At 31.2% G+C, this 11,802-nt stretch overlaps 1 protein-coding gene across 2 annotated transcripts; it reads right to left on the bottom strand.

Annotated features, from left to right (window-relative positions):
* Nucleotides 1-1,396: 1,396 nt before the first annotated feature.
* LOC132751889 (monocarboxylate transporter 6-like) lies at nucleotides 1,397-9,190 on the bottom strand. 2 transcript variants are annotated; one of them, XM_060742098.1, is made up of 7 exons: nucleotides 8,629-9,190; nucleotides 8,215-8,405; nucleotides 7,558-7,701; nucleotides 6,316-6,675; nucleotides 5,803-5,944; nucleotides 3,893-4,146; nucleotides 1,397-3,071 (listed from the first exon to the last, which is right to left on the bottom strand). In XM_060742098.1, exons 1-7 carry the CDS (start codon nucleotides 8,703-8,705, stop codon nucleotides 2,944-2,946), a joined length of 1,296 nt encoding a protein of 431 aa, XP_060598081.1. In that variant the 5' UTR covers nucleotides 8,706-9,190; the 3' UTR covers nucleotides 1,397-2,943. The 2 variants fall into 2 exon arrangements, with proteins under 2 accessions (XP_060598081.1, XP_060598080.1); XM_060742097.1 differs by having other exon boundaries at nucleotides 1,397-3,119; nucleotides 8,629-9,187.
* Between the last annotated feature and the right edge of the window lie 2,612 nt (nucleotides 9,191-11,802).

Raw genomic sequence — 11,802 nt, 5'->3', positions numbered from 1 at the left:
AAATAAAACTGTGCTATTATTAGATGTGATGATGAAATATTAACGCAGCTGTTGACCTTACACGCTGTGCAACAACTCACGTATACATCGAGGTTAAAAATTTAAGCTTGATTAAGAGACTGATTACTTTCTGTCTAGCTATCAATCCCTTTTGTTGTATTTGTAAACTTGACATGTTTAAGGAAGATATTAAGACAGTTTATATTACAGCGAATGAGATAAGTGCATTGAGTACGTAATTAATCCTTCCGCTAAAGGGTTTAAACCAATAACAAAATGAAAGAAAGTACGAGAATTTCGAAATATTATATTTTGTAATATCTGTTTGAAAATTAAAAAAAGTGAAAGAGAGGGATAAATAAATAACAAAAAATATTGATGCGCTTAACAGAAAACAAGTAGTGAGTGCAAGTCAATGCAGTTATTGGCAAATAAAATAGTAACTGTTGTTCTTTCAAAAACATATGAATATACAAATGGTTGTTCCAATCACAATGTCATGCATTAGCGAATAAATATAAAAAGGTCTTTATTATTTCCTTATCACATATTCAATGAATATATTAAAGTGGATTGAGCTACAATGTGGACATTTTCTATACATTTTCCAGATATTGGTGACAACAGATTTGTATTATTTGGTCACTCTTATTAATCAAAGCACAGAAGGCGCTGAATTTGTTTGGGTCTCAGAATGTAAGAAAGGTACATGTTGTGAGATTATATGTATAGTGCCACCAATGCTTTCCAGCGTTTTAATTGTAGTAAATTGGCTATAAGACTAAAAGTAGATAATTTAGCGAAAATCTTCTCGCCCAAACAGTCCGACATGTCGAATCTATATATTCCACTACTCGGTTGTGTAGTATTCGGTAATCGACATCGCTAAAAATAGTATTTTCATTGATAAAATCATATTCATCCGCGTAATTTGTGATTGTGCATTTATTGACAATTCTATAAGCCAACGCTATTTTTAAACTTTGAATGCGTTGTAATTTGTTGGATACTTGTAACAAAATAAAAATATTTCTTTCTTTTAAATCGCTAGTTTTAAGCTGTTTTGAGAACTACTTGTTGTTAGGTTTGTCGTAAACTTCTGTGTCAGAGATTGAATGTCCGCTTTGTATTTACTTATTTTCGATCAGAAAATACAATAAAACAATATTAGAAATCTTCGACCATTCGGGAATTATTTTGCTTGAAAATTAATGTGCCTGTCTTTGACCATCTTTACGCAGTGATCTCCCCTGAATTTTTCGGCGTTAGTGTACATATAAAGGGAAGTAACCGCTTCAAAAAAGTGGACTTCTTTCGGCATTTGCAATTAACAGCATTAGACTCTGAAATTTCGCTACCATTATTTGTTTGGTCTGACGACCCAAACAAATAAAAATTGCTTGGAAAGAATGATGATACGTTCTAGTTTATTTAGTATGAACACTTATATGCGAAATATTTATATTTTGTTCCAGAACATTTTATTATCTGCTAAATAATTTTACGTTATATCGGATAATATATCGCACACTTTACAACAACATCAAAAGATAATTGTTTCAATGTTAAATGTTATGTTTCATACTAAATACAATCAAGGTAGTTTATGTATAGTACATTGTATTGCAGACCTTCCATTGTAGACAAATTCACTCGCGTACACTATCTCCAAAATAAAAGTGTATTCGTGAGTCCTAACGCATCTGCTTTCAGGTAGATGGATATTCGTGATTCTAGCCACGCAATTTTCAGATTGTAAACGTTATAAATATCTGGCTTCAATTGTGCAAACTATCGTTCATTTGCATTATATAGCACATAAAATCATGACAATATTATAAAATAACCAACTTGTAGTAATTAAGAAAAAAATCTTGCAATGCCCTCTGTTAATTAAATTTTAATACTTGCTCGACACGAACTCTAACAGAACAAAGTAACTGTTTAAATCAGAGAAATTGTTAAACATTGTTAATAATTCATAGCAAACCCTGTGTGTACTTAACTAATAAGATAATTGCGGAACAAGTGTGACCATTTTTTACATTCATATCAAAATCAGTTCAATACTTGTAAAGCCTCGAGATAGTTAAAATAAATGGTTTCCGTATTATATCCGCCTGGCGCCTGCCATAGTGGTAGGAGATGATAGGTACGTGGTATCCAAGCAAAATATGTCTCATAAGTCAGAAATGGATGACTCTTTCAGTAGGGGTGATACTATAATAAACAAGACCTTTTAAAAAAACGAAAACTGCTTCACTCTCTTTAAAAAATGAATGTTATCGATACATTCCGAAAGACATTTATAAAAATATCCATGGACCACGTGCATTATAAAACATAACACATATAATCATGGCAAAATACGCTTCTTTAGTTTCTATACTTTTCTTAAGAATTTGTCTTCAATAACAATTTGTGTTATTTTAAATCCATTTTACAAGAACTGACTTGATATATAAGTCATATATATCTTCTATTTTAAATTTCCCTTATATTTGGTCAGCAACGTATATAACTAATAATCAACATTACTTCAAGAAATATACGGTTTTTCATTATTTTTCGTTCCTTAAAACTGTTTATATCAAAGCATTTTAGTTGAATGTCAAAATTGTGTCTGATTCATTAAGAATTGTATTTTACTTTAAAATTTGCTATTAAGTAACCGAAAGTTCCTCTTCTAGCAAGTAGAAACACATTATGTCGCAGTATTGTATATTTCACTTTTTGCAGTCATCCTTGTAATAAATTAAACAATTTGTGCTACGATTTCATGCTTTTCAGTCGCACCATATTCATTTAAATCGGTTCTTAATAGGTTTTTAATGATCATTAATGAATGTTTATATACATCTAAACACAATAACACAATGCATCTCAAAGGCTCCACCGTTGTCATCGTTGTTGATTTCATGACTGTAGTAGATTTTTTTTACATCATTTCAGCTTCTCGTATGGGACATTTGTTTGACCATGCATCATACGTCTATGCCGCTCCTTTCTTTTCTTAATGACAAGCGCAACAACCCCTGTAGTCAGACTTATGTATATACTCACCCCTGCTGCTATGTAGAAAGCAAGAACGTAATCCCCTAGTGTATCTTTTATATATCCTGAATTATTACAAAACATTTAACGTGTTAAAACATAATGACATCTTTCATATTGCATGTTGCATAGATTATCAAAAACAAAAATATCTTTTATTAAATGAAGGTAGATAATTTGTAAAAACATAAAAAAGTGTTAAATGTACTTTGAAATTCCATAATTTAAAATCAGCTACAAATATGAGACCATTATAATTATTATCATTTTCTAATGTAAAGGAAATTATTTCAAATATGTTTATCGTCTGTTAGAAACATATAAAGAACATATATTTTGCTAAAGTAGAAGTAGACTCGTCTTTCGTTCGTTCTCATCTTTTATATTCAAAATTGGTTATTGAATACTCATTTATACAGATGCATTATACTTTCTAGACTAATTACGTTTTAAAGCGGCCTTCCTGCAGATTGACTTATGCAAATTTTCATGACAAAATTGAAACTGTATTTTGAAATAACATATTGTGAAATGAACATAGAAAGTGATTTACACATTTAAAACAGCATTTTTTAAATCAGTCATTTCTCACACAGAACATTAAAATATTACATGACTCTTGAATCAAAAGATTAAAAATCTACATTTGTAAGTTTGGTTTTCATTTGGTTTGGAAAGTTTGAAACTTTGAAAAGTTTGGTTTTCTTCTTTTTTTCCTTTTTTCGTATTTTTGGTCCATCTGGAGGCATGCAGCTTTAAACCAGATTACATTTGTAATATGTATGTATTGATAACATCGCATACTTATGTTAAATATATTTTTGTTCTAATGATATACCTCCAAGCTGCCCACTGATTAAATTAGCAAGACCAAACGAGAGATTTGCTATGGCCATTGCTTGTGGGTACTTTTTTAAACTGGTAACCTCGAGCATAATCGCTGCAGGTTGTGCCGCCATTGCACCAAATGGAAAGCCATACAGTATACAAACAGCAAATAGTCCCCAATAGTCATTTACATTAACTACTAGAACATGTCCGATAGCAAGTAGTGGGCTAAGATATATCCAGTGGTTCAGAGACGGCATGTTCCTTAAATTAAAGTATGAAAATATTATAAGAAATACATATATGAACTTTTTTTCGTGGATCAAGGTAAAAGAAACAGTTGCGATATAGGGTCACATTCATTTAAGTCGTGATAAATATACATTTGTATCTGTTTAATTGTCTTTCTTTCTTTTTTTTCGTTCAAAGCGAAAAATAACATAAAATGTTAATACGATCCATATCTTTACTAATTCTAATTTTGTGAATAATTTGACGTTCTTATATCCTCATTCTCACCTGCGCTACTTTGCCAGAGAATGACAGAAGCCTTTGGTGCAGAAGTAATCGGAACACATTACGGGTACCATAGTAGATACGGCTTGATACTAAGTTGTTAATTTAGTATTTGTACGTGTCCATTTTGAAGTGAAACATGCGAAAAATTCCAGTACTTGGCATTATAGTGTCGTTCAATAGAAGGAAATGTGTTGTCCAATATAGATCTATACAAATTAATGTCGGACCAATACCCCCAGGGGCATGCTTAAAATAACATTTGTAGACGCTACACGGTGATACTATATGCATTTATCTAAGTTCTTGGCATTATACATGAAGATTCACAAAGTAACGCCATTATTAATATGTTTACCTATATAAGTCTATATCTGCATAGTGACTCCCAGGATGACGTCAAGTCTGGTCTAAGGACATTATTTATGAATTTGTAGAGGATAAAAAGGTGATATTGCATGTCAAATTATGTCATGAGCATTGTAGCTAAGAATTGGAAGATTTAAAGACGCTCAGTGACGATTTTCAGACAAGTTTACTAATTCTTGTATATAAAGACACTGACATTCAGAGCTTGGCATTATGGCTAAACGGTTCATAAAAGGTATTTGAAAGTGCAAGATACCGTTCATGCGGCCTCCTAGCACAAGCTAAAGCAGAGGTCAACAATTAACAAATCTCGATATGTTTTGAATTTAGAAACATCTGCAGATGTGTTGATATGGTGGTTAACATGTAGTCTTCAATGTGACACAACATTACAATTCAATGGAGAAAAGCGGCGCATGGTGGCTTAATGATGTAATACATGTACACAAAATATACATAGGAAACCAATAGAACATTCCAAGGGCTTAAATACATTTTTCAAGAAATGAAAACAGGTTATCAACCAATGCTAAGAAAATGCTAAGTAGAAAGAGTTTCACAAACAATACAATATCTTGCTAAACGATGTTTAATGAACCTCAAAATAACATCTCTGATTGAATGGAGGCGGGTGCAACTTGGCACAAACAACTTGATGTGGCAACAAAAATAAAGAGAAAAAGAGTCCTTGAAAAAAATGTCATATCTGGCAAAATTGAAAAATTGCGTCTGTGCAGTGGCGGTACTAGAAAATGCAATAATCACACACACAAAAAAAAAATCTCTCGAAGTTTGATCAAAATCATATTTGTCACGAAGGTGTTGTTTAAATGATTATAGATAACGACGACCGTCGAACGTATGAGAACGGACACATTGCCACACAAAAAAACGTCAAATCTGAGGACTTTCTACGGTGTACAAAGAAAAAATGAGTGATGCAAGCACTGATAACTGAAAGCAATGTTTTTATTAAAACAATCGTAAGGCAAAAGATAATTCTAAATAAGATACTTTATGTAAGTTGATACGTACGTGCATTTGAATCTAACGAAACCTCCAAAAATCCGACCCACAACATTTGCAAATCCAAGTGCAGTTATTAACAGTGACCCTGATTCTCTGCTAAAGCCTCGTGATATTGCAAAGTCGACAAGAAACCACGCCTCAAAATTACCTATAATATAACAATATGATTTCAGGAATGCTTTGATATTGAAAAAGATTGATAAATGATTTAGTCAATTACGTTCTCTTAATACAATGTATCTAACACGTGAAAATCATGATACGTACATTTTTAATTAAAGTATCCGAATAATCACAAAACGCACATTTTGCAAGCAAAAAAAAAAAAAAAAAAAAAAAAAAAAGATTTAGTTTGTCAGTTACTTAGTAAAATACTTTTATACAAATGTGTGTTTCGTTATATTTCACATGATGGGCTAGTTATTTATACATAACACATTATGAGAATTCATTTTAGTCGATAGCTTATAAATATTTTTAACGACCAATCATATATTTTATAATGAATGATGAAATTACCTGTTAATGCAAGCAAATGAAAATTAATATATACAACCCACATAAGCCAATCTTTTAAAACTGAAAAATCACATAAAGTTGCCACTGTAGACTTCCCTGTTTCTTCATTTGATTTATAAAACCGTTTAGAATAATGCACAATAACACCGAACGGTACATTTTGTAAAGCTATTCCTGACATCAGAATGAATGCTCCCGACCAAGTATACTGCTCAATGAACATTTCGTAGAACATAGGAACTACAAACTGTCCAATACTTGAACCGAGAGAGAGTATAACAAGATAGGGTCCAGCATTTTCATGGAACATCCGACTTACGGCTATAAAGGCAGCCAGGTAACACATACACATCCCAAGAGCTGAAAATATCGTTTTAAAATAGCAGTTAATTTGCACTTTGAAATCAATATGATAAAAACATCTATTTTAATACAACCGTCATAACATTTTGATATTCAGTTACATTTGTTTTTTTTAATCATAATTACATTGGATAGAAATATTTAATGCTTGCCAGTTAGAAATGTGGTAGTGCGTTTGCAGCTCAAAATGTAATAATTTAATAAACCATGTAATTATGTGAACAAATGCTTCAATTAAGTCGTGTCAAAGACTTTGATTGTTTTCTGAAATGGAAAGAGGCAAAATTTTTATTTCTTCGTTTTGAATTTTTCATTCATTATTCTGTAAATGTCCTCAAAATAAATGCACTAAGCAGTCACAGGAACAAAACTTTTCTTCGTATTAAGAATAAAATGGCGGTTTCCTAACCTGACCCACGCGGGTCAGGTTAGATTTTGAGATTTCACAATAGTTGTCACAGTGAACTCTAGAAACGTTAAAGGACATGTCAAATGAGTGATTTAGACTTGTTTCAATCATACAATATCCACAATATATGTTACTGTAGCTCCCAGATTTTGTGCAAGTTACATGACTTGTTTTAATACAACGCGGTGATTTTGTCGGCGTCTTAATTATGTCCAACAAGTATAGATATATTTACGCTTCAAACGCAAAATATAAAGAATTTATACAGAAATTCATGCTGGGACTTTGAAAAATGTCATTTTAGCGTCATTTGAGTACATAAGATTATTTTCATATTTTGTCAATAATTTGCCTGAGTATCCCTTTAATGCCGAATCTATGTTCTAAAATTACATCTTAAGATCACAATTAAGAATGTGCAATAATATTTTAAACACATTTGATTTCGGAATCAGTAACATTTTACTTACCAGAAAGTACACCGGTACATAAAATTATTGCAGTTAATCCCTTACTGAAAGAACTCAAAAACAGTCCGATACAACCAACAGTTCCACCAATAATCATACTATTTCCAGGTCCTATTTTAGTTATAACTCCGGTAAATAATATCCCTGTAAAATATTTTATTAATTTAAAAAACATATGACATTGTATTTATGCGCTTTATGAAAGTAAAATACAGGTTTGGCTTACATCACACCGAGTCCGTGAAAAATGTAATTGCAGATAAATTTGCTATATCATACATGTAATAATATATGTGAACATTATACAAGTTTTTTTTCTTTATTTTTGGATATGGTTCTGAAATATGTGGCTACACAAAATGTTAGGAAGTAAAAAGAATTAATTAAAAAAATTGCAAACAATCTTTTTTAAATGTAAGACCTATGATGCTCAACTGTAGTTTATCCTCTTTGAAAGTTGAGGCTGTATATTTACACGCGACATACATATCTTGAAGTAATTATGTTGTACGGTGTTCATTGCATGTCATAAAGACGATGAAAATGTGCATAAGTCTAGAAAATAAAAATTGTGTCTGTTTTTTTTTAGATAGATGGATGAACGGATGTTCCGTTTTTGTCGTAATCAATAGTTTATACTTATGTATATAACCTTACCGCCGCCTGTTGCTATAGCCATGAATATACTTTGTATTAGGGCAGTTTCAGATCTCTTTGCTTCAAACACTATGATAAGTTCTGCATACATTACACTCAGTCCGTAGCCTATGCCGGCAAAAATGAGTTGTTGTATTATACATGATACCAAAAGAAACAGTTTCCTTTCTCTGGATGGATTTCGGTGAACTCTGATAAAAAATATAAATGTTACAGGCACTCATTTTTGTTTATCTAGAACCTAGTAAACTCTTAAGATATCATACAAAGAAAAAAAAATTGCAATTACGTTTTTGTTATCTTTTTAACACTAATACATATTCCTTTTAAGTATCAGTTTTTAATGAAAATGAATTCATATAATTCTGCATGCAGAGTGCTCATCTGTATTTGTTTTAAATATAATGCATTTACCCATTATCTCTAAGTTCCTTGTCTACAATTAGATAAGATGTTTCATTCACCAGGGAACTGTCCATTTTCTGCTTCATACCTTCTGTCACCTTAAAATCCTTTTTTGTTGTGTTTCCAAACTGATATATCCGTTTTTATTCCGTTTCAAGTATAATAAGTTAAAAACAATTGTTGAAACAACTGCTTACATGGACACATATTAAGAATATAGTGAATATGTAATTTCCATATGTCATAAAAAAGGATCGCGGTTTACTTTGAAATGTGATGAATTGGCTACATTAAATAATTCCGTTGGTGCTTGAATAACATTTTCATTTTGTTAAATTTTTACTTTATGAAATATGAAGTCTTTAAACTATATATCAAACAATAAGATAATATAATAAGATCATAGTCTGAGTTGGTTCATTGTGATCATTAATTTACATACACCAACGTGACTATGTGTTAATTGTCCATCGTACCATTACGATCAGTCCAAATACATGACGCAAACATTAACATGCCATTTCGTTGCAAGTGTTATTCATTACTCCAAAGGATTAACAGTAGTTCTGAAAAATAAAACTAAAGGCTCTTTTGCTCGTCACAAACAAATTATGTTGTAACATTTTTAACAATAATCTATTTCACGAAATTTAATTTAAATGAAAATACTATATTGCTTATACATATTTAAGGTGAGAAAATAATCATATCACTTTGTATTATTCTGATTGTAATGTAAGCATTTTTAGACAAACATCATAATACTCGTATTCTCTGTGGCAATTAATTCATCGTCTACTTTGAATCAATCTCAATTGTTGTGGTGTGTAGGAATTGTTAAACATTGCGTCGTGGATGTGAAAATTGCTGCCATCCGTCCTTTTATGATCTTTTTGTCAAAATTAACCTATACAATGTATTTGGATATCACAATCATATTTAGAACTGCTTTAAACGAGTGCGTCCTTAGTATGTATGTACTTATGCGCATTAATTTATATATACGAAGATCACATAGCTATAACTTTATTGTGAACAATAATCCGTTTTACATTAATTCTATAAATAGTTAACGTAACAGTTTATGTGCTATGTGTAATGCAAATTAGATTTAATTCTTTAATGCAATTGCGTGTTGTCGAACTACCCTTGGCACTAAACAATCAAGTTCATTTAAGGAATATGGTTTAATTTGCAGCTGACATATTATTGCATTCACTTTACAAGAACGTAAGTTATAGTTCAGACAATTTATGATGCTCAATTTAAACTCGAAAATATACGATTTCATTTGACAAGTTATATTAATTTATACTTCACAAAGATTTATAAATTTACTGACCTACTTAATTGCACACTTTTTAACGACAGTACCTAACAGCTGTTATACTTCTTTTGTTATTGGGTTAGTTGACTGTTAAAATCTAGTGTGTCACTCAACTGAAAGTGTTGCTGTATGTGTCCCTGTCAACTAACAAAAAAGCACCACATAATGTCTCTCTCTATAATATTCATAAAATGTTGTTGGCTTGCCGTCAAGATTTTAAACCTTCCCTTTTATTTATTTTTTCATTATGTTGTCACGTTCACTATCCCCGATCTTCAATTTACATTAGTAAAAAATAATAAGTTATTTCCTAATCTATTTAAGAAACAAGCGGGCCATTTATACTTAAATGTCATCAACCTGTACGTGATATGTATTACACAACAGAAGACAGGCGATTTCGTTAAAAGCATTGTGTGAAATGTATGGAAAATGAAGTTATTAATCAAATGATCTGTCAAATTAATTCGACATTATGACTGAACAACTTCTATTGCTTTCTTCACACGACATAACCCAACATAATAATTGCATCTTTTAATGTCTATATCATATCTTATTTTAAAATGTATTTACCTATATATAGCCAACACATGTTCTGAAAAAATAATTTAACCCTTTACCTTTACCTTTTCATTGCCATCCACCTTACGTACGTGTTGTATTTGAATACTTCAACTGAGGTATTTCTTATCATTTATGTGACTAATTAAAATTGTGTATATTCAAACTCAAGAAAAGGGAATGCTTAAACGGTTGTCTCAGCACTGTTTCATTTTAAGTCACAAAAATTCGTTTCGTGAGTAGTACATTCATAACTGGACCTTAAAAACTTGTTTGCAAAGTTATCTTTGTTACGTGAAATGATATCTATTTTGTATATTTTAGTTAATTGTTGTTTTTGTGCTGTCGCTAGAGGCTCAACAGGGATTCGCACATTCTAATTGGTATGTATTAGCGTTGTTATGATTGAGTGCGCATCTATATTCATAACTATTAGTACAACCTCTGACAACTGTAAGAGAGAAAAAATTCTTAGGAATAGCTGTCTATGGCGGTGTTATTTCGATCCGATTCTGATGGACAAAGCTTGAATCCAAGCCACGGCGGGATATTTTTTGATGCGTTAGCATTTTCCTGTTACGAGCTACTTGTATAATAATCGTAAGATTATTTTGGATCGGAACTTTGCAAAGAATATTGGCAAACAAAGAAATGGCGGCAGTAGTTGAATAAATTGAAATCAATTCTTTATGCTTAATGTTCAATGGAAGTCAGTCGCGACTGTTCCTTATTACAATGCCAATATAAATAATGCTACCATTGATTGAATTCATGTTTCCACCACTGCACTGGTCGTATCTTCCGCTTATTGCAGGATTTATTCTTTCAGTGATTTATTGCTGTCTGCATCAGCTGCAATCCGGAAAAAATCACGCGTTGAAAAATTTCGGAGAAAAGTTATTTTAAAGTCAGACGGATGACAAACGCTGACTCGCTATAATTGAAACGGCATGTTTTACTTATTATTGTGGCCATATAAATATAAAATGCTTTATTGAGACATATAAGCATTTTTTTGTCTTCAACTTATCATTATTATTGATCGACAAAACACTTATAAAACGAAATGATAAAGATACAAATGCTAAAGTAATATTTAACTAATAAGAACAAATATGTGATCATGAATTGAAGATAACAAACTTTTGCAATTATATTGTTTATTCTTGTAATTGAACTGGGAGTAATTTAAGTTTAATGGCACCTGGGACTTGTCATGGAGATTATAAGATTTAGTTGTTTGTTATAATTTAAGGCAATCATCTTTTTAAAATAATAATAAAAAAGCAAAG

Source organism: Ruditapes philippinarum, unplaced genomic scaffold, assembly GCF_026571515.1.
Source record: "Ruditapes philippinarum isolate M1 unplaced genomic scaffold, ASM2657151v2 ctg285_1_1_1_1, whole genome shotgun sequence".
In the NCBI taxonomy this organism is placed as follows: Eukaryota; Metazoa; Mollusca; class Bivalvia; order Venerida; family Veneridae; genus Ruditapes; species Ruditapes philippinarum.
The sequence above is the reverse complement of the archived record's forward strand: the minus strand, read 5'-3'. Positions and strand labels throughout refer to the sequence as shown.